Source organism: Pelobates fuscus, chromosome 12, assembly GCF_036172605.1.
Source record: "Pelobates fuscus isolate aPelFus1 chromosome 12, aPelFus1.pri, whole genome shotgun sequence".
Taxonomy (NCBI): Eukaryota; Metazoa; Chordata; class Amphibia; order Anura; family Pelobatidae; genus Pelobates; species Pelobates fuscus.
In genome coordinates, this window is record NC_086328.1 from 96,360,465 (window position 1) to 96,380,733 (window position 20,269).

Below are 20,269 nucleotides of genomic sequence, written 5' to 3' on the forward strand. Positions count from 1 at the left end.
TAATCCAAAATTATTTATAACTCTGAAAAACAAATAAAAAGGAATAATAAAAAAAAATCAATATATATAGTGTAGTATTTTCCACAGAGTGTAAAAATGCAAAACCTGTGCTAACCTTTTTTTTTATTATTTAAAAAAAAATTATTTATTTTTTATTAACTTTATTTATTTACTTTATATGTTATAATAAATATATATACATATATATATATATATATATATATATATATATATACATACACATATACAATATATAGTTAGTGTATATATATATATACACATGTGCAATTTAATTATGCGTATTTGTATATTAATATATGTATATACTAATATAAAAATACACTTAGCATGACATATATATAATATATATACATTTAAATATAGATATAATATGTGTGTGTGTGTGTGTATATATATATATATATATATATATATATTTTATTTAATTAACATATATTTTTTAAATTTTTCAGAAGCAGGGAGACTGCCTGTCAGTACAGGACATCGTTTCTGGTACATGTTTTGAATGCTATGACATTTCCAAAATATTCCATTATGTCATCTTGATAATTTTAATTAAATATGCTATCTTAATTTCTTTTAATGATGGGTCCGCTTTAACTTATGATATATAGCTTTCCTGGGGTTCTTGACTGGTGGTTCCACAATCTAGTCCTCAAGGCACATCAACACGCCGCAATTACAGATACTTCCTATACAGTTTCATTGGAGCTACTGATAAAACCTGAATCACGAGGACTGGGTTGGAAAACATTGCCCTGTGTCTCATTGCTAGAGAAGCATGCAAGGACTTTTTTAAAGTATTTGATACTTTGTTAGTTCACACAATGTTGATATCTGTCATACTATGATGTTCATGTTTGTTTTTGTAGAACATCCTGTACAGTACAATGATTGCAGAGTAAACTGTGATTAATTTTAGATGTCCAATTCCCTGCTACACATTGAATGCGTGAGAATGTGCATTGTGTGGCTGAAGTGATTATGTGTTTCTGTATTCCCTACACATTTCAGCTGATAATAGTGGGGGGGGGAGGTTTGATGTTCTCCTAGCTTCGCCTTGGTTCTTTTTTGCTTAGTTTTATGGATAACTCATGAGAATCCAGCAGGGAGAGAAATCCCGTCATTTGATGCGGGAAGAGATTCAATTCTCTCTAGAGAAAATGCAATGAATTAATGAGCAGGTCTTTGTTTATTGCCGTTACAATAAATTGACCTTCCATATGTTGGTGTGTGTATACACATCTATCCATGTTGAATTATTCACCTCTCTTAGCCCTTTTTAAAAACAGATGGAATACACTTGTTGGTACAGTGGACAGCTATATACTGCCCTCCAGATTTTAGATGTTATTGAATTGAAATATAAAAATGGTAGATATAGAGGATTTTGATATTTCGATAGCAGTATTACCAAGTAGCAGTAATATTAATGTATTTTTGATTACGGGTCAAATGGGATTAACATTAAGATCGCTGTTATTGAATTATAGTGCCCATGATGAAGCATCAAAGGATCTGTAGCTTGGCAAAAGCTGCCACTGTCGGGTGACGAACCATCTTTGTAATTATTGTTCGATAAGAGCTAAAGAGATATAGGCTGACTACATTTACATGGTGCTCCTTGGTACTCCCACACATTGGCAACGCAGTATGGGAATTCTAGTTAACAACAGCTTTTGACTAGCAATCTGTTGGTGACCTCCAACATGGTCTTTTCATTACGAAGCCAGAATTTATATTGTTAATTGATCCATTCAAGGTTATAAAGAAACCTTTTACTCTTATGTTATGCGTAAATCCAAGGCCGCTTTCTTTATGGGATAGAAAGCTGTTTAAATAAAATATACTTTAATATAAAATTTATACAATTGTAATGCGAACAGAATATTAGCATTACTACATTCAAAGTACTCTGTACAATCAACCACCCATTTTATTGCTTTTCACACATTTTTGCCATTTTTCTGGGAAATGCAATACAGGCATTAATAGTCCGTATATTTCAATTTAATTGAAGAAAGTCTTGTCGGTAAATTTTATTGGATTCATTTACAAGAAAAAAAAAAATCAGTCCACAGTCAATCTCTACATGTAATAAATGGTTTTCGAATAGACAGCCCAATAATGTCAAAGACAGGGTGAGATTGCCGATATTGAATGTTTTGTTCGTCTAATCAATACACGTTGAGCTACTCTTGTGTGTACATTGTATCGATTAATTGTAGTATCCAACATGCTTGTTACCATGCGTTTGTTTGAAAGTTCACCTTATACTTGATCTGAACATGTTTATTTTATAGGATAGAGTATAGTGAAGAGAGCGCAAACGATTGTAAAGTATTATTGGGTGTTATCAAATGTAACTTCAGCTATCAAAGTATAAAAATATATAATATAACCAGCAGCCAAGACACAGATTAGAACTTCCCAAATTCTCATAGATAAATGCAGTATACGTAGTGTCAGAGCTTAGTTAATAGGCCCCTAAATGACCACTATAGGCAACCAGACCACTTCAGCTTAATGAAGTGGTCTGGGTGCCAGGTCCACCTAGGATTAACCCTTTCTGCTGTAAACATAACAGTTTCAGAGAAACTGCTATGTTTACCTATGGGTTAATCCAGCCTCTAGTGGCTGTCACATTGACAGCCGCTAGAGGCGCTTCCGCGCTTCTCACTGTGATTTTCACAGTAAGAAGACGCCAGCATCCATAGGAAAGCATTCAGCCGATAACGGGAAAAGGAGGAGTAGAGTCTCCAGCACCGAGGGAGCCCAGCGCTGGAGAAAGGTAAGTGTTTAACCCCTTCCTCTCCATCCAGCCCGGCGGGAGAGGGACCCTGAGGGTGGGGGCACCCTCAGGGCACTATAGTGCCTGGAAAACAAGTTTGTTTTCCTGGCACTATAGTGGTCCTTTAATGAGACATTAGTGTAATACGAACGCAGTAAAAAATAAAGCAATATCGAATAAAATGCAAAGCAGATGAGTATCTGGTAAAACACAGGTTTTCTAAGAAAAACCAAATGTGTAAAAAAAGAATAAAAAAATGTAAGAGTATATACAGCAAAAATAAAATATAAGTAATATAGTCACTATGGGGAATAGGCAAAGTTCATGTCCAATCTGCGTAAACAAATCCATGGATAACCAGTTGTACCTTAAAAATAAGGAAACAGATAAAAGTGTAAAGCAGTTTATTTATTGCCCTTTAACATGGAAAAATCCCACCCTGATTAAAAACTCTTACAAGATAAAATAGTGGTACTTATCTTTAAGGACCACAGATTCAGCTTAAGTGAGATAAGTACCACTATTTTATCTTGTAAGAGTTTTTAATCAGGGTGGGATTTTTCCATGTTAAAGGGCAATAAATAAACTGCTCATTGAAGTGGTCTAAGTGCTGTGTCCCTGTCCCACTTAGTCCTGCAATGTAAATAATTGCAGTTTTTGAGAATCTGCAGTAATTGCCTTGCAGGACTAAGACTCCCTCAATCAGTCAGCCACTACAGGCATTTCCTCGATCCTTACATACTTTTGGACGCCAACTGATGCTGGATGTCCTCACACTCTGCATGAGGACATTGAGCGTCCGTGAAATCCCTGTAGAAAATCATTAAAACAATGCTTTCCTATGGAGGGGGAGGGGGGGGGCCTCATGTGCTCACTGTGCATGCGCAATAGCCCCTCCCTGCCAGGTGACATCTAAAGGTTTTTTTCAACCCTTTAGCTGCTGGAGAGTGGGCATGAGGGAGGATGGGATAAGAGGGCTCTATAGTGTTAGGAACAAAGATTCCTTTAAGCATCAATGCCAGAGGCTACTGTAATAACCAACTGCTCTATGTTAGGGGGTTGCATAATTTTGTGTGACAGAAACTACTCCATTCATCAACTGCTGTATTCTGAGCAGCAGATCACAAAACGTCACAATAGTGGCTTGCCAGTCCCTCAAGCCTGATTCCCCTTGATTTTAAGGTTTATTATATTTATTGCCAACCTTGTAAAATCACTATTGTTTGTAAAGCATTCTAGATTAACTATATTATACAAAGAATGTAAATAAATAGTGCAAAGAAATGTAATAAACTTTCTTTTTCTTTCTCTCCAGCTGGGAGGTTGCGGGATACTGGGAGTTGGTATTTGGCTAGCGGTAACCCAGGGCAACTTTGCCACGCTCTCTTCCTCCTTCCCATCACTGTCAGCTGCCAACCTGCTGATTGCTACTGGGACTGTGGTCATGATTGTTGGCTTCCTGGGCTGCATCGGGGCCATCAAAGAGAACAAATACTTTCTGCTGAGTGTAAGTATGAAACTGTAGGTTGCAAATGATATAGATTGTTTTCATGATAAAAAAATATATTGCACCAACTTGTTAGAAAGACCATTTCATCGGTTAGAATTCTCAATGTTGAAATCAAGCATTTATCGTTTTCCAGTATATTAATCTTCTGAATGCAATGCAGAAACATCTAGCGCTAGAAGGTTAGAGGAGAATTTGAGACCTCAGAGTCTCGGGATTAAAGAAAACGTCATTGGGAGAAATACTATTATTATACTTTCATATGTGAAGCTTAGCACAGTCTTCTAGAACCTTTATCAGAAAAATATTCCAAATGACCACAATTCCCCACTTTGTATTCTAATTTAAAGCCACTTATAGAGGAGAGCTGGTATTCAACACTGACGTTAGCGTTGTGAAATGCTGCTTGAAGCATAAAGTAAAAGTATGAAAACTGTCTGTAAAAAAATAAAATAAATTAAATAAATCACGAAACATAAAATGTCTCTTGTCCAGGAATGGATGAAGCAACTTCCTATAGTGATTTAGCTGATTTAGCTATCGTTATACATTGCAGGAGTGCTATTCTTATGTAGTTTATGATGTATAAGCGCCAAAGATATTTTGCCTTTTTGAAAGCTTTTTCTCGTTTCTTTTCTTCGACCCACTGTGTTGCTTTTCCCTTGTTAATGTCATTTTTGTAAAAAAAAATATTCAACAGAGTAGAAAGCCCTGTCTGAAAGTTTCAGTGGTACAAAATGTGACAGGTAGGCTTGATTAAAGCGTTTTATTCCAGTGTTGTGATGTGCTTGTCTTTACTTGAGAACATGCAATAAAGACAATGCTGGCAGATCATTGTGCGACATGAACGTCCACAAAGAATTGCCATTCTCTATCATCGCTACTGCTGTCTCGAACTGAAATAGCATTGGATAATATGTATCAGGTTATCGTGTACCTTTTAAATTACAGTATATTTTTCATTATTATAATTATTATTGGGATCTATATAGTGGCAACCTATTCTGCAGCACCTTACAATGTTATAAAGTGGGACATTTAACAAAGAATGAGACATACACAAAAATGTTACAGAAACAATGGGTTGATGAGGACCCTGCTCAAATAAGTTAACAATCTAGAGGAGTTGGGTACAACAAACACAATAGGAAGGACATAATAGGTGATCGCAACCAAGCATGAAGGTGGAAAAGTAGGGTTATTGGAAGGTAAGAGTGGAGTGTGACCTTTTAAGAGAGAGCAAGAGACAGGTTTGTCAAATAGAGGTTACTCTGGGAGGCCATAAGCTTTTCTCAAGAGATGTGTTTTTGAGGGACTTCTAAAACAATTTAAGACTAAGGGAGAGTCTGATGCGGGGGAGGTAAGCTGTTCTAAAGGAATGGAGCCGCCCTTGAGAAGTCTTGCAAGTACAAGTTAGCAGTAGGGGTATGCGCAGTGGACAGGAGAAGTTCACCGGCAGAGTGGAGAGACCTAGGAGCGGTGTACGTACAAATAATTGATGAAATGTAACTGGGGCTAGAGTTGTTTAGAGCTTTATAGGTAAGGGTTAGTATTTTTAATTGCCTCCTATAGGGTACAGGAAGCCAATGTAAGAATTGACAGGGGAGTGAGGTGTGAGAGGAGCAGCCTGGCAGCATATTTTATTACCTACAGTTGCTCGGCAGTATAGATTATGGGGAGACCAATTAGGAGAGAACTAAAGGAATCAATGCGAGAGATTACTAGCAGCATGAACAAGCTACTTAGCAGCATCTTGCGTAAGAAAGGGGCAGACATGGGCAGGGAATGAGAGATATATCTGGGTGTTATCAGCATACAGGTGGCAGCCTGATCTTCAGGAGTGCTACCTCTGCATATGGCTTTGGCTGCAAGACTTGCTAGCTGAGTAAACATTTTGATTGCTGTTTGGGGCACAGGTTGTAAGAAAGAGTCTAGGGTTACACAAAACACTGCAATTATGGGTGGAGAGACATGCAAATATTGAGGTGAGATTTAAGGGAAAGTCATAAATGGTGAACATAAATTAAGAAGACCATAAGTGCAATAATTCTAACACTAAGAAAATAAATAAACATTTTACAAAGCAAGAGTGAGCATGGAAGGTAAACTTGTTTTCAATTAAACAGCCATACTATAGTGAAGGGAAGTAAAGAGGGATATCATTGAAAATTAAGACATGGGTAAAATAGGTAAGACAGGTATTCTTGAGTTGATCTTCAGAGGTACTACCTCTTTAGGAGCCACTAACACAGCAGATATCTATTGCATTATTTTCTTGCTGTGGTTTTCCACAGTAGAAAATGAATTGGGGAAAAAAATAAATTCTACTTAAGTTGAAAAATAAATAAATATATATATATATATATATATATATATATATATATATATATTATTATTATTATTATTTTATTTTGTTTAAACTAATTTCTGCTTCTGATGCTTTTTTATTTTTTTTACTGCCACTAGAACTAAGAAGAGATAAATTTCATTTTCTGTACAAAAACACATTTTCACTTTATCTTTTATGTTTAGTGATTTATATGTTGTAGCAAACAAATTTGTGACAAACATGTAGGCTACATTGTATATTTGCACTTGTTTCCCCATATTAAAGGAACACTATATTGTCAGGAACACAAACACTTGCCTCCCTTCGAAAACATATTTTATATACCTTTTTTCCAGTGCCACAACAGTCTTGCGGTGGCAGGCCCCGCCTCTCTTTTTTTTAAATCATATTTTACATTCTCAGCCAATCCATTGCTTTCCCATAGGATAATGCAGCTTTGTACTAGTCAGCATCTCCTCATAGAGATGCATTTAATCAAAACATCTCTATAGGGAAATTTTGGAGTTTCCATGCAGAGCAGCACTGACTCAGGAAGCACCTCTAGTGGCCGTCTGAGTGACTGCCACCAGAGGTGCTGCTAGGCAGTAATGTAAGCACTTTACTAAAAACCCTGCAGAGACAGGCTGCAGACACCAGAAGGACTACATTAAGCTGTAGTTGTTCTTGTGACTATAGAGTTGCTTTAACCTTTACATCAATGTTATTGGCATATGGCCACTGCAGATGCCTTGGGCTCAGATGCCAAATGAATAGGTGTTAGTCTGCGTGTGGCATACTGTAAGGACAAACTATGATGGAATGATATGCTGTTCTGTGTGTCTGTCTGCTGCGGATGTGACAGGCAAATGCCTCCTAGGTCCTCGATCTTGACCTCTCGAGAATTTTTAGATGTAACACATGTTGCATTCATTATAAGTAATACCACCTAATTGTAAGTAAAGAGAGAGACTTAAATAACAAGGAATCCTCTGTTTAAGCTTAGTAAATGAAATCAGTAAGTGAAAGGTTCATGTTCCTGTGTAACCACAGTTTTACATTAGTTGAAAAAGAGAATGCGGATTCCCGACTCACAATGGCCAAGAAAATACAGGAATTTTGTGCAATACACAACAAGATTATTAAAAGTGGCATCCAAATTCAATGATGGAGAGCGAGAACGATCATGTCTTACCCAGTTGGAAGAGTATTCACTCAAACAACCGCTTTATATCCTCTCCGTGATTCTGGAATTTAAAGTAATAATGTCACAATACCAAGCAATGGATGTTGACAGTCACTAGAGGAACATAAATGGGAGTCATTTGAATAATGATAACGATTGCGACATGTCTACAGTATGTGTGAAAGAGCTCTCTGGAATGTGATCTTGTTTGAGAATCTGCTGTGCAATGTTGTCTTTTGATTAACGTTGCTTGTATTAAGCATGCTACCACGGTTATGTGAAACGCATATATAGCGGAGCTGCAAGAATAAAACCAATATCTCCGCTGGTAGTCTGTAGAGCATAAAAGAAAGCGCAGTTCAGCAGTATGATCCAAATTTCCCCAGTAACCGGACGATACATAGTTCTGGGCAGTGGTGTATTTTGGATTTGCGCTGCCCTAGGCACGACTAAATTCGGGCACTCCAAAATCAAATTTGCCCCACCCCCAATTCGTGTCAAGGCCACTTTTTTGACTGACAGACACATGCCCTCATTGATACATGCACTGATATACACTCACTGACAAATACACAGTCATTGGCACACACAGTTTAACCAACACACACGTTGACTGACTGACACTCACTCTCAGATACACATAAAATGACATACACACACTGACACACACTCACAGTCACATCCATTCTCAATGAAAGACACACACTTTCACTCAGTCACAGATACACACTGACAGCTACACTCACTCACAGTAAGGTGGACAGCCCCAGAACAGAGGCAAACAATGCATTTGTCTGGGAGCTTGGGGTGGCGTTTTTTGGCGCCCTCCCCCTCCCCCCCCCCCCCCGAAAGTGCCGCCCTAGGCAAATGCCTTGTTTGCCTTGTGGTAAATACATCCCTGGTTCTGGGTGTCAATTGTTTAATGGGAACCACGCACTGCCTTTTATGTGTGTCCCCAAGGGGTTTACTGTAACACATTCTAGGGGCATTTCCCACTGGACCTGAGAGGGCACAGTGACAAAGTACACAACATAATTCTCTCTTTTGGGAGTACGAAAAACAATAAACTAACGAAGGTAACAGTTTGTATACCAGTTGGTTGTGTGCCCCTCATTCGGGAGTCTGCTCCTAATGAATGCCACTCTTCTCAGGTGAAGGGAACCGAACACACGTAGATGTGGAAGTTCCAGCGGTGTTCGCACCGTTGAGTGTCCGATTATAGTTCCATGCACTAGAAGACCAAACACCGCTGTATGTGTTCACGGCTAAAGATGGCCGCCGCCACGTGTTCGGTCATATGAACTACGGTCACCCAGCCGACCGCCTAGAACGTTGCGGTTTCTAAGTGTGAAGGAGGTTAATAGGGTCAGTTGGCAGCACACGACTCCCCTGTGTGGTCTAACTGTTCGTGAGTTTCTTCGGTATACGAACAATACAGTTATAACCAGGCTGGTGGACCCCAATTGCCAAACCAGATAAGTCCATGATGTAAAAGAAAGGCACATAATCCAAATAAGTGGCTGGTTCCGCCACAGCATATGGTGAGTATCCTTTTTTATTATGCATCGGATAGTCAATACCATTTTGTGTTTATGCATTTAGATTACAGTTTATTTTACGTCATCAGGTGGTACATCTATAGATCATTAGTGTTCGACACTCACACATTTTTGTTCCAGACTGTGAGTGTACTTGTTTGACTTTCATGATGTCATTTTGGTGGTGCACTATTTGCATTTTTTTTTTTTTTTTTATAATCCTTACAATTTATATAGCATTATTCTTACGCTTTCATCTTTTTGTAGTACCTAGGAGGGCACTCTAAATGCAAATGTATTTCTAATATTCACAGGTTTGTACTGGCTGTATTAGGCAGCAAAAGCCACAAACTGTCCTCAACTGTATGCAAATTTACAAAATAAGATGATGACACTGTCCTACAGAATTTTGTCTTAAGTATACATGTTAGGTCACTTGGCATCCCTGTCCAAATGATTTCCTGTTAGTATAACTTAGCACCTGCCATTTTCCAATTGTCTCTCCTGCTTTCGACTCTGGATCCTCAAAGAAATACCCTGCTTGGTTTGCTGTGTAATGCGTTGAAAAAACACCTGTAGCATGATTGATGATAGCACCGTCATTGAACCACCGTGTTTTTTTCCACTGATTTATCTCCAGCTAGTAAGTTAACTAGAAGTTTGTGGTAGCGTTCTTGACATGGATTAGTAGAAGATGGACTGATTTTAACGTGTACCACAAACTTTACCAGGTAGCTTGGGGAAAATACGTAGTAAACTTTACCTTGAGTTTGTGGGCTACTCTTGAGGGGCTCTCTTCAAATAAACACTGGCAACCAGTACATCAAAAGAGGAATTTGGAGTTGGATTATTACATTTGGTGCAACACTTTCTCCTGGACTTATCCCTACTGGATTCCAAAATGTGTTCATCATAAGGACATTAAGATGCTGTGGAGCATATATGTTTTCAATGTTTTCATTTCACCTTGGCTAAATACGACATCTTCTCAGAATGAGTGTTCCTTCCATAATCTGGCACTGTATTTGCAATTCTAAGCATAGTTTAGGAATCTAAGCATAAGGTATGAAGATGATGCACCAGACATATCTCTTCCGGTAGCTGGGAGTTATCACAACTACTTCATACTATCAATACACAATGTACCACAAGTGATCTCAGAAGACAAAAACAAGCTAATTTCCTGTTGTTGTTTCTCTTTAAACCTCTGCCTTACCTGGCAGTTGATGAATTAATTACATTCACCTTACTGATATTGTTAACCTAGACAAAACATCATAGACTTGGGGTAAACTAGGTACAACTGACTTGTACCTATGAGGGCTCTAGAAAGATCTTGAAAAATCTCCATCAAAACTTTTTTGTGGCATTGAAAAAGATTACATTTTGTAGATTATTTGGTTTTTCTTTCAAACAGCTAAATGTCTATATGATATAAGATTTGGTACTGTCTACTAAGATCCAGGATATTCTTAGCTAAATGCAGTACAACACTGACAATAGCATGGTTTAGTGATATTGTATTTAATGTAGTATTAGAATGCACGATGCACCACAATGACCCATTTAGTAAAGTAACAGTTTAGGTTTTCTGATGGTCCCATCATTAAGGAACACTAAATTGTTAGTAATACAAACCAGTATTCCTTATGCATTAGTGACCCTGTGTCACGGACAGATAGGATCCAACAAGCAAAGACAAGCACAGCAAATAACAAAGAACAGAAAACGTAATACCGGACCTTAGAATGACCAGATTAAATGCCACTAGAATATATAAGACACGCCGAGTTCAGGGATACAGAAGACAGAATAAATGTTAGGAAAAGACAAAGGTCAAGGACAAATAGAGACGAGAATAGTCAAGGAATAGCCAAGGTCAAAATACCAGAAATACAACAAATACGAACGCGCTCTCGGATTATTCAAACAAATGGAAACCATGACAGGGCATCAAACAAAAGGAAAAAATAGTTTAAATAGCCTAGGAAAGGCTCTCATTGGTTTTTGGGACCTGATGACGCCAAAATGTGCGTGCACGTCGATAACATGATGACACACGCATGTCCGCATCACCAGTGTCCAAAATGGGCAGTGTGCCTCTAAATTGCAGCCTTTGGATGCGGCCGGTGTTTGTGGGAACACCAGCCCAACTCTCGGCCGTGTAGCATGGAGAGCAGAGGGATACCCGGCAAGAGGTAAGTTTATTTTTAACTTCAGCGTGTCCGCACAGATTGGGCGTGGACATGCTGTCATGCTGACCGGGCGCGGGTTTGCGACTGAGCCGATCGGGCACGTGAACTCCTGGGTCGGGGGCATGACAGCATCCCCCCCCCCCCCTCGAAGACCGCTCACCGTGCAGACAGTACCTGGCTTAGAAGGAAACCAGGCATGAAAAGACTGGGTCAGGGGAGAGGCATGAATATCAGAGACAGGAACCCAGGACCTCTCCTCGGCACTGTACCCCTTCCAGTGAGCCAAATATTGCAAGGAACCTTGGGAGAACCGAGAATCGATAATAGCATGAACATCGTATTCCTCATGACCCTCCACATGAACAGGGGAAGGAGGAACAACAGCCTTAGTGTAACAATTACATACCAAGGCATATGAAACAGGATTAGTTAGTAGTTAGGGTCAAGACTCCTGCGTCTATCTGCAAAATGCTTATGACGCATAGCTGCATGGGACAAAAAGGCTTTAACCTGAACCCATGTATTCTGGAGAGAATCCAGATGCTGATCCAACACAGGCATGGCACTTTTAGAGAAGGAGTCAGGAAGAACAATGGGATGACCGACATAAATAATGTAGAAGGTGGCTACAATCCGTTCAGAGGGAGTGATAGGAGATATAACCTCTTCCTCAATATGCTATGTGTCAAACTGTCTGGACAAGGTGTCAGCCTTAGTATTTCTTGTACCTGGCCTGTAAATTATTATATAGTTGAACCTGGATAACAACAGAGACCACCTGGCTTGTCTGGATGATAACTGTTTGGCTTCACTAATGTATGCCAAGTTCTTATGGTCAGTTATTATCATAAGAGATGTCTCCATTATTTTAATGCTAGAACAATGGCTAGTAATTCACGATTACCTTTATCATAGTTTCGTTCAGCAGGAGACCATTTCTTAGAGAAGAAACCACAGGGGTGCAATGGCTTATTGGGCATTTCTCTTTGGGACAATATAGCCCCAACCCCGGTTTCCGATGCATCAACCTCTAAGACAAATGGTTTGGAAGTGTTAGGATGTCAAAGAACAGGAGCAACGGTAAACAAGGATTCTAACCTGTTGAATGCTAACAAGGCCTTGGTAGGCCAGGACTGTGTATTTGCCACCTTTTTTGTTAGATTAGTGATAGAAGCAATTATAGATGATAACCCCTGGATAAATCTAAGATAGTAGTTAGCAAAACCCACAAACCTCTGGACGGCCTTCAGGCCTTTAGGTAATGACCAATTTAGTACGGCTTCTAATTTTTTAGGATCCATAGAAAAACCAGAAGAAGAAATAATGTATCCTAAGAAATAAACGTTGGTCTGATTAAATAGACATTTCTAGTTTGCAATAAAGACCATTCTTTAGTAATGTCTGTAGCACTGTCCTCACATGTATGTGATGTGAGCAGAGATCAGGAGAGAAAATTAGTGTATCGTCAAGATATACTAGGACATATGAGTGTATGTAATCTCTTAAGACATCCTTAATTAAGTCCTGAAAGACAGCGGGTGCATTGACACCAAAGGCCAAATAGTTGTAGTGCCCACTCCTAGTGTTAAATGCAGTCTTCCATTTATGCCCCTCCTTTATCCTTACTAAATTATAAGCACTACGGAGATCTAATTTAGTAAAAACGGTAGCACCTTTGAGTCTATCGAACAATTCCAATATGAGGGATATGAGAGAGGCATTCTTCGCGGGTTATTTTATTTAGGCCTCTGTAGTCTATACAGGGTCTCAAGTCCCCCTCCTTCTTAGACACAAAGAAAAAACCTGCACCATCAGGAGAAGAGGAGCGGCATATGAAACCCTTAGAAAGGCATTCTTGTATGTATTCCTCCATTATTATGCTTTCTTGAGGGGACAATGGGTACACACGACCTCTTGGAGGCATAGTATCAGGCAACAAATCAATGGCACAGTCGTATGGTCTATGTGCTGGCAGGATTCAGCATGACTTTTGTTAAACACCTCTTTTACTGACATATTTTTACTGTCATGCCGACCGGGCGCGAGTTCGTGACTGCGACTTGAGCACAAGCTCGCGACCTTGCCGATTGGGCGCGGGCACGTGAACTCTCCTGGTCAGCGGCATGTCACCCTGTCACTATATATATTCAGATTTTGCCCTCCTTATTTGGAATTAAAGTTTAAGAAAATTAAAAATGTACTTATATTTTCCAATAGCTGAGGCTCCTTCAGAACGATGTTGTTCTCACAACATCGTGGAGGAGGCATGCCTTCCTCTAAGCATGGTCCAATCCAAAGCTCCTCATAGAGGAGCAGCGCAAACATCCACGTTTCCCCCTAGAAAAAACATTAAATCAATGTTTTCCTATGGAATGGCTCCAAATCATGTGACTCAGTGTTAGTTAGCCAGTGCCGCGGTAGCATCCTCTGTCTGTATGGCAGCCACTATGGGAGAATTTAACCCTGCAAAGCAAACATTACAGTTTCTCCAAAACTGTGTTATACTGTAGGTTTAAAATGAGAGGGTCACTGCAGGGTAACTTTAGTGGCCCTTTGCTTCATTTCAGGTAATTTAAAGAAGATTTGGAGTGTGGATTTGTAGGGACTTTTAACTCTGCAGGATACCTCAAAGGTACATGTGAACGGTTGTTCTGATATATAGTTGCAATATGAAATGTAGACCTTTGTTCTGTCTTATGTTGGTGTCAAGCACAAACACTATTTATGGTCTGACCTTTTCCCCCATTTGTTACAATGAAACAAGAATCCAGTATACTTTGTATTTCCAGAACTAGATTGCAATAAGCAGCCCAATGCATTCTCCTCGCTTTTATTATATCTTATGTGTCCAGACTGAGCACTACGATTACTGCACAATACCATATTCTTCGCGGACTGCGATATTTAGAAATTGTATACATTTTTCCAAGCAATTATAAGTGAATGTATTTGGGACCTTTCATACTGTTTCTCGGAACATTATAATTTGTATTAAAATCATTACGCCTTTGACTGTTCTTTGTTTTGAGAACTCCAATTTTACAGAATACCGCTAAATCTCTTAAAATCCTGCCTGACTTTGCTGCAAACAATAATGTGCCAAGATCTGTTCTGAAAGCTATAATAATACAGTGGTCATATATATAAAGAGCAATGCTGGGGTAAATTGCTTAATGTGGCAGAATCAGCTAAAATATTGCTCACATTGCTCTTCAAAGTCTCTCATTCCCCTTTGCTTCTATAGTTACTCCCTCGGTTAGTCTTTCTCTTCCTTCTTATCCTCAGTCTCTTTTTTTTTCCTCCAAATTTTGCTAAACTTGTCTCATGCTGAAACAGTGTATTTAGCCTTGTCCCCACTCTCCACCAGTTGTATTTTTTTTCCTCAACCTTGTACCGTTCTTCAGATTCACATTTTCTTAACTTTTAGTCTCATTCTCACTATTTCTGTACTAGGGAAAGTTGGGGGCTGCAGATTCTATGAGGTGTATTTAAATGTCACTGTAAGTTTGATAAGTGTGCGTACATAACTGTATGTGAAATGGGAGCTGCATATGTATGACTATGTTTGTGATGGGTGGTGCGTGTGAGTCTTTTGTAGGGTCTGTTTTCAGTAAAGTTTCTCATATTATTTTTATAGTAAATGGGGGGCCTGTTTGAGTTTTAGCGCAGATGCTCCCCCACCTGAACACCAGACAGGTACATATCACATTTATACCTGACCATGCATCCCTACATGAATCAGATAACCCAAGGCAGCACACTCTCTTACCGCCAGATTGTGAAAGAAGTGCAGATCACATGCTCCCTTTTAATTATAGAGGAAGCTGGTCCAGTCAAGATTTTTTTGGGTTGAGACTTTGACTATATTATGCGTTTTGGCAATACATTTGCAAAATATATTGTTAATGGGGTTGAGATTTGGGTGGTAGTTAATGAAAAAATGAGAAAACTTGGAAATAGCTATAGACAATTGACTAGGCAACAATGTGCAATGTCAATCAGCGGCTACAAAGGCCAGTGTGAATATGCAGAACAATTTTCTGCAGGAGTTTAAAGTAAAGCATATTATAGCATTTGAATTGGTGCAGAGGGCAGCAAGGGCTGAAAGGTAAGTAAAATTCATACCTCCAATCCTCACATGCTCGGGGGACATAAAACCAGTAAATAAGAAACAATAGTGTTAGGAAAACATGCTTACCATGGTCTTTCACTTCTAGTTAGAATATGTTGTTCTTGTTTTATTCAGTTTTGAGTATGGGTATTAAATTTGGGTTATTTATCTTACTTAAAACTTTAATATAAAGGGACACTGTAGGCACCCAGACCACTTTAGCCAATTGAAGTGGTCTGGGTGCCAACTCCCATCAATGGGCTACAGTGGCCTGGGTGCCTACAGTGTCAATTTAAGCATATTAAAGTGCAATGATTACCTTACACGGTTAAGTCCTCCTCTGGTGGCTTTCTACCAGACAGCCACTAGAGAGACTTACGGCTTCTTAGACAACGTTTGGTCGTCTAAACGATGCTAGATGTCCTGACGCTATGCATGAGGACCTCCAGCGTTGCAGGAATCCCCATAGGAAAGCATTGAATAATGCTTTTCTATGGGGAGGTCTAATGCAACATCGGCGCTGGATTCAGGTAAGTGTTTGAAGGGGTTTTAATCCCTTTAGCGACGTGGGATGGGGTGCAGGAGGGAGGGGGGCACTCCAGGATTCTCTAGTGCCAGGAAAACAGGTTTGTTTTCCTGGCACTGGAGAATCCCTTTAAAGTGTTCATTTAACTTTTTGAATGCATTCTATTCTTTCACAGCACTGCCATACTCAATGGTGTGCAACATTTGAATGCATAGATACAATGTTTTCCATCACGTTGCTCCGTCAGTATCGCTAATTTCAGCCAATTAACTAATACTCCTTCTGCCATGTCTAATCGAGTATCCAATTAAAAGCATATCATTATTCAGTTGCAAATTTTGGGCTTCAGTAAAATTTTGTTACAGAACACTGTTTATCAGTTGGAAAGAAGTTGGATGTTGGTCACTTCTAGTCATTAGCCCCAATAAATCTGCTTTATAGAGTAACTCGAATACAGATTAACTTTTTCTTAACACCAATAACCTTATCCAATGTTTTTCTTCTCTTCTCAGTTCTTTGTTGTTCTGCTCATCATATTTCTCCTGGAGCTGATTGTGGTCACCCTTTTCTTTGTCTACACCGACAAGGTAAAACTTTTTTCTTTCGTTATATGTTTATGCTACACTTTGTTTTACAACGTCTGAGCATTTCAGTCTGTAAATGTCTTGGGCGACGACTTCTCGCACAATGTGTTACTTGCTTCTATGATACTAAATGGCTAATCCTGTGTGTTCGGCCAGCTGGACGTCATAAAGTTACATCTGAAATGTTAGGCATTGATCCACTTAGCTGCCTTATAGCTGTTAACCCACAAGGAATATTTGCTCTTCAATCCACTCTTATGTACAATGTCTTTATATATACATATATCCTGTTCATTTAGGGGTTTTCTCTGTCTCACTACATACCTAATACATACCTCCCAACTGTCCCTATTTTGGGAACAAATCACCCTGTTCCTCTTTTCTATCCTAATGTTCCTGTTTTCTAGGAGCTTCATTTTGTTGGTGTGTCTGAGTGTGTATAACAGAGCTCCACAGCAATAATTCAAAATAATAAGAAATGTCTGTGTAAAGAAGACACATTGTTCTTGTTGTCAATTACACTTTAGTTGCATACATTATTAGTAATTTCTCAAATTTCTCAGAACAGCCCGCCCCTGGCGACACACCCCAATAACACCCCTGAAATGTGTCTGTTTGCACTGTTGAGAGGTATGCTAATATTTTGTCTATTTATATTATTTTTCTTGGTGGTATGTTGGATTGCACATACTAATTAATTTATTTATTTTTGAAAATCATTTTTAGTGCATGCATTACTGTATTATGTTGTGTACCTAATTGCTGTAGGCTGCAGTGTATACTATTGCAGTTTTTTTATTTATTGATTTATTTTTTATTTACATAGTCTCTAGTATTCCATGCTTTTATTTGCTCTTTCTTTTAGGTTATTAGTCACATTTTGTAGAAGGTCTGGGTGGTTTTTTTTTGTGTTTTTTTTTTTAATAAATATAGTATTTTGGAGAGTATAATAGTGAATATGTGTGTAACAGCTTATTTATCCAAAGAGAAATCTGATATGATATGATGATTTCCCCCCCCTTATTTGAAGCCCATTTAGAAATTTCTTTAAATTGTTTAACCTGCTTTTGGCTCAGTGGAAAAAGAGATGTATGAAATGTTGAACTCGATGAACCCGAGTCTTTTTTCAACATATATAACAAGAATCAAATTCATGTGTAATAGAACCTTGAGTCCCTTCTTATTCGAGACTAAGGCTCTATGAAAATCACTTGTGCAAATGAATTGAAACCAGTCATGCCTCTATTTGGGAGGAAAATTACTGGGTATGCATGTGTGTGATCTCCTCCTGCCCAGCATCAAATGTGTAGCCCTTAGGCAAACAATCACAGTAATGGAAATTTTTCCTCAGTTTCCCTGTGCACCCAAGATCTATATACTAGATATAAGCCATGGACATCTACTGTTTTTTAATGCCATTTGTAATTAGCTGCTGTCTTCCCACAACTTTAAATGAATATGAACAGTAGCACCATCTTGAGATGTCCCTTGAAAATCAGCCATCTTTTGAAATATGTTAAACCGTTTCTGGTTTATTTTACATCTAAATACCAACTCTCATTTTGTTCAGTCTGCCTCATTGAAAATGAGCGTTATAATCCTTCCATGCTTTGTTCCTGTATTTCTGTTCCTGTATACTTACTACATTGTACCTGCGTCATTATTTATGATAAGATTTTCATGTGAATGATCTCCATACATTTAGATGGGCCATGACATAGGAACACAACAATAAGGTCAGTATCAGGAATGCTATGATTGGGACCAGAATCTCAGTAGAACTCATGTCCGAACATTCTCAATCAAGGACATTCTTCATCCACCGCCCTGGTCTTCTGTGCCATATTAATTTGTATCCAACATTTCACTATGTGACATTGTAAGGAGACGTCAAAAAACTCTTGTACCTAGACACTTGTCCTATAAGCTTTGGTTCAGATGAGGTGCATTATGGGATATGTTGTGATGGGTTCCCAGATAATTCCACAAAAGAGCACCCGCCACTGACCAGCTCCAGTACTGACTGGACATCATCTAACAAAGGTTGTCCATCTGATATAAGTAGGAAAAATATATATTGCCGGGGAACCTGTAGAACAAATTTGCACAAGCTACATTGATTTATTTTGCTTTGGTTCTTTTCCATTATATCTCTTTTTTTATCTGATTACCTGTAAACTGAGAAGCCTGAGTATATGACTGAAAGCGTATCATATATCAGAGCGAAATACCCACAAGCCACAGCTTCTAAACAAATATCGAGGGAGTGAAATCATTTTAGAATTCTGTTCAACAAACGCTCGCTTGCCTTGTCGGTACTGAAAGGGTTAATTGTGCAGGCCTCTTTATGACACAGCCGATACGCTATATCTCCGTGTGACATTGCAAGGTGCATTTATCAGTCTCTATGAAATAGCCTGGGATTGTCACATGCCGTTACAGCCTTCCAGGAAATTAAATACACAATGCCGACTACATGAAATCAGAGTGATTTGCAGCCTCTGACACTGTATATAAATGCAGGGAGGAAAAAAACCTCTCTCAATCTCTTTCATGACTGCCAGTCATCATGCCAACAGGTAAATTGATATATTTTCTTTTTTTTAATTTGACTTTTCTCTTTGTTTGCAGAGTAATTATGGAGTCAACATTACTCAAACACAGACACCTAAATGGCTGATATGCATAAATTCAGCAAACCTCATGAAAATGGAAATAAGTCCTGCTTTTGCAGGAAACAAATTAGGGAAAATTGTCAGTTGAAGGCTGATTGAGCTTTGCTAAATAAGCAGTTATTTAAATTTATACACACATATATTTGCACAGTCAGCACCTTCGAAAGTGTTACGAACACACACAACTTACATGCCAATGTCAATTTTTACCAAGGAAAAACAGGTGCTATTCTGAGACAAAACTATAATGTTAAGAGACATATTGGTTTCCATGGTGATTGCACATCATTAGAAGTTTGGCCAGAATAGCACATGCATTTGCCTTAATAAGCACGCCTCGCTCTGTTTCTCTCTCTCTCTCTCTCTCTCTATATATATGTATTTGATGTGTATAATTTAATGTTACAATCTCTAATATTAGGCATGGCCTTTTTGGTCATAGTTTTACCTTTACAGTGATTTATTCAAAATGGGACATTGGGTATCTCAGGAATCTTGTTAACCATAAGTGTAGATTAATTCACCCTTGCCCACTAGCCAGAGGCATAACTTCAAACCACTGGACCCCGGTGCAAAAATTACCTTGGGCCCTCCCATGTGTCTCATCTCCACCCAAACCCTTCTATGTGTCTTATTCTCCCCTCCATGTGTCTTTCACCCCCCCCCCAACTCCTCAATGTTCCTCTTTCTCAACCACATCACCTCCATGTGTCTCATTGTCCCCCAGCCCCTCCATGTGTCTCATTCTACCCCCACCCCCTCCATGTGCCTCATTTTCCCCCCAGCTCCTCCATGTGTCTAATTCTCTC

General features: G+C 38.9%; 2 protein-coding genes across 4 annotated transcripts in view; one reads left to right on the forward strand and one right to left on the reverse strand.

The window, feature by feature from the left end:
• The window catches only part of TSPAN4 (tetraspanin 4), a 528,357-nt gene that overhangs the window by 404,017 nt on the left and 104,071 nt on the right, over window positions 1-20,269 (forward strand). For all 3 annotated transcript variants that reach the window (XM_063437235.1, XM_063437236.1, XM_063437234.1), the window contains 2 exons: window positions 4,128-4,319; window positions 16,714-16,788. In XM_063437235.1, coding sequence (XP_063293305.1) covers window positions 4,128-4,319; window positions 16,714-16,788 — 267 coding nt within the window. The remainder of the gene's footprint in view (window positions 1-4,127; window positions 4,320-16,713; window positions 16,789-20,269) is intronic.
• The window catches only part of CHID1 (chitinase domain containing 1), a 768,611-nt gene that overhangs the window by 175,202 nt on the left and 573,140 nt on the right, over window positions 1-20,269 (reverse strand). The window lies entirely within an intron of this gene.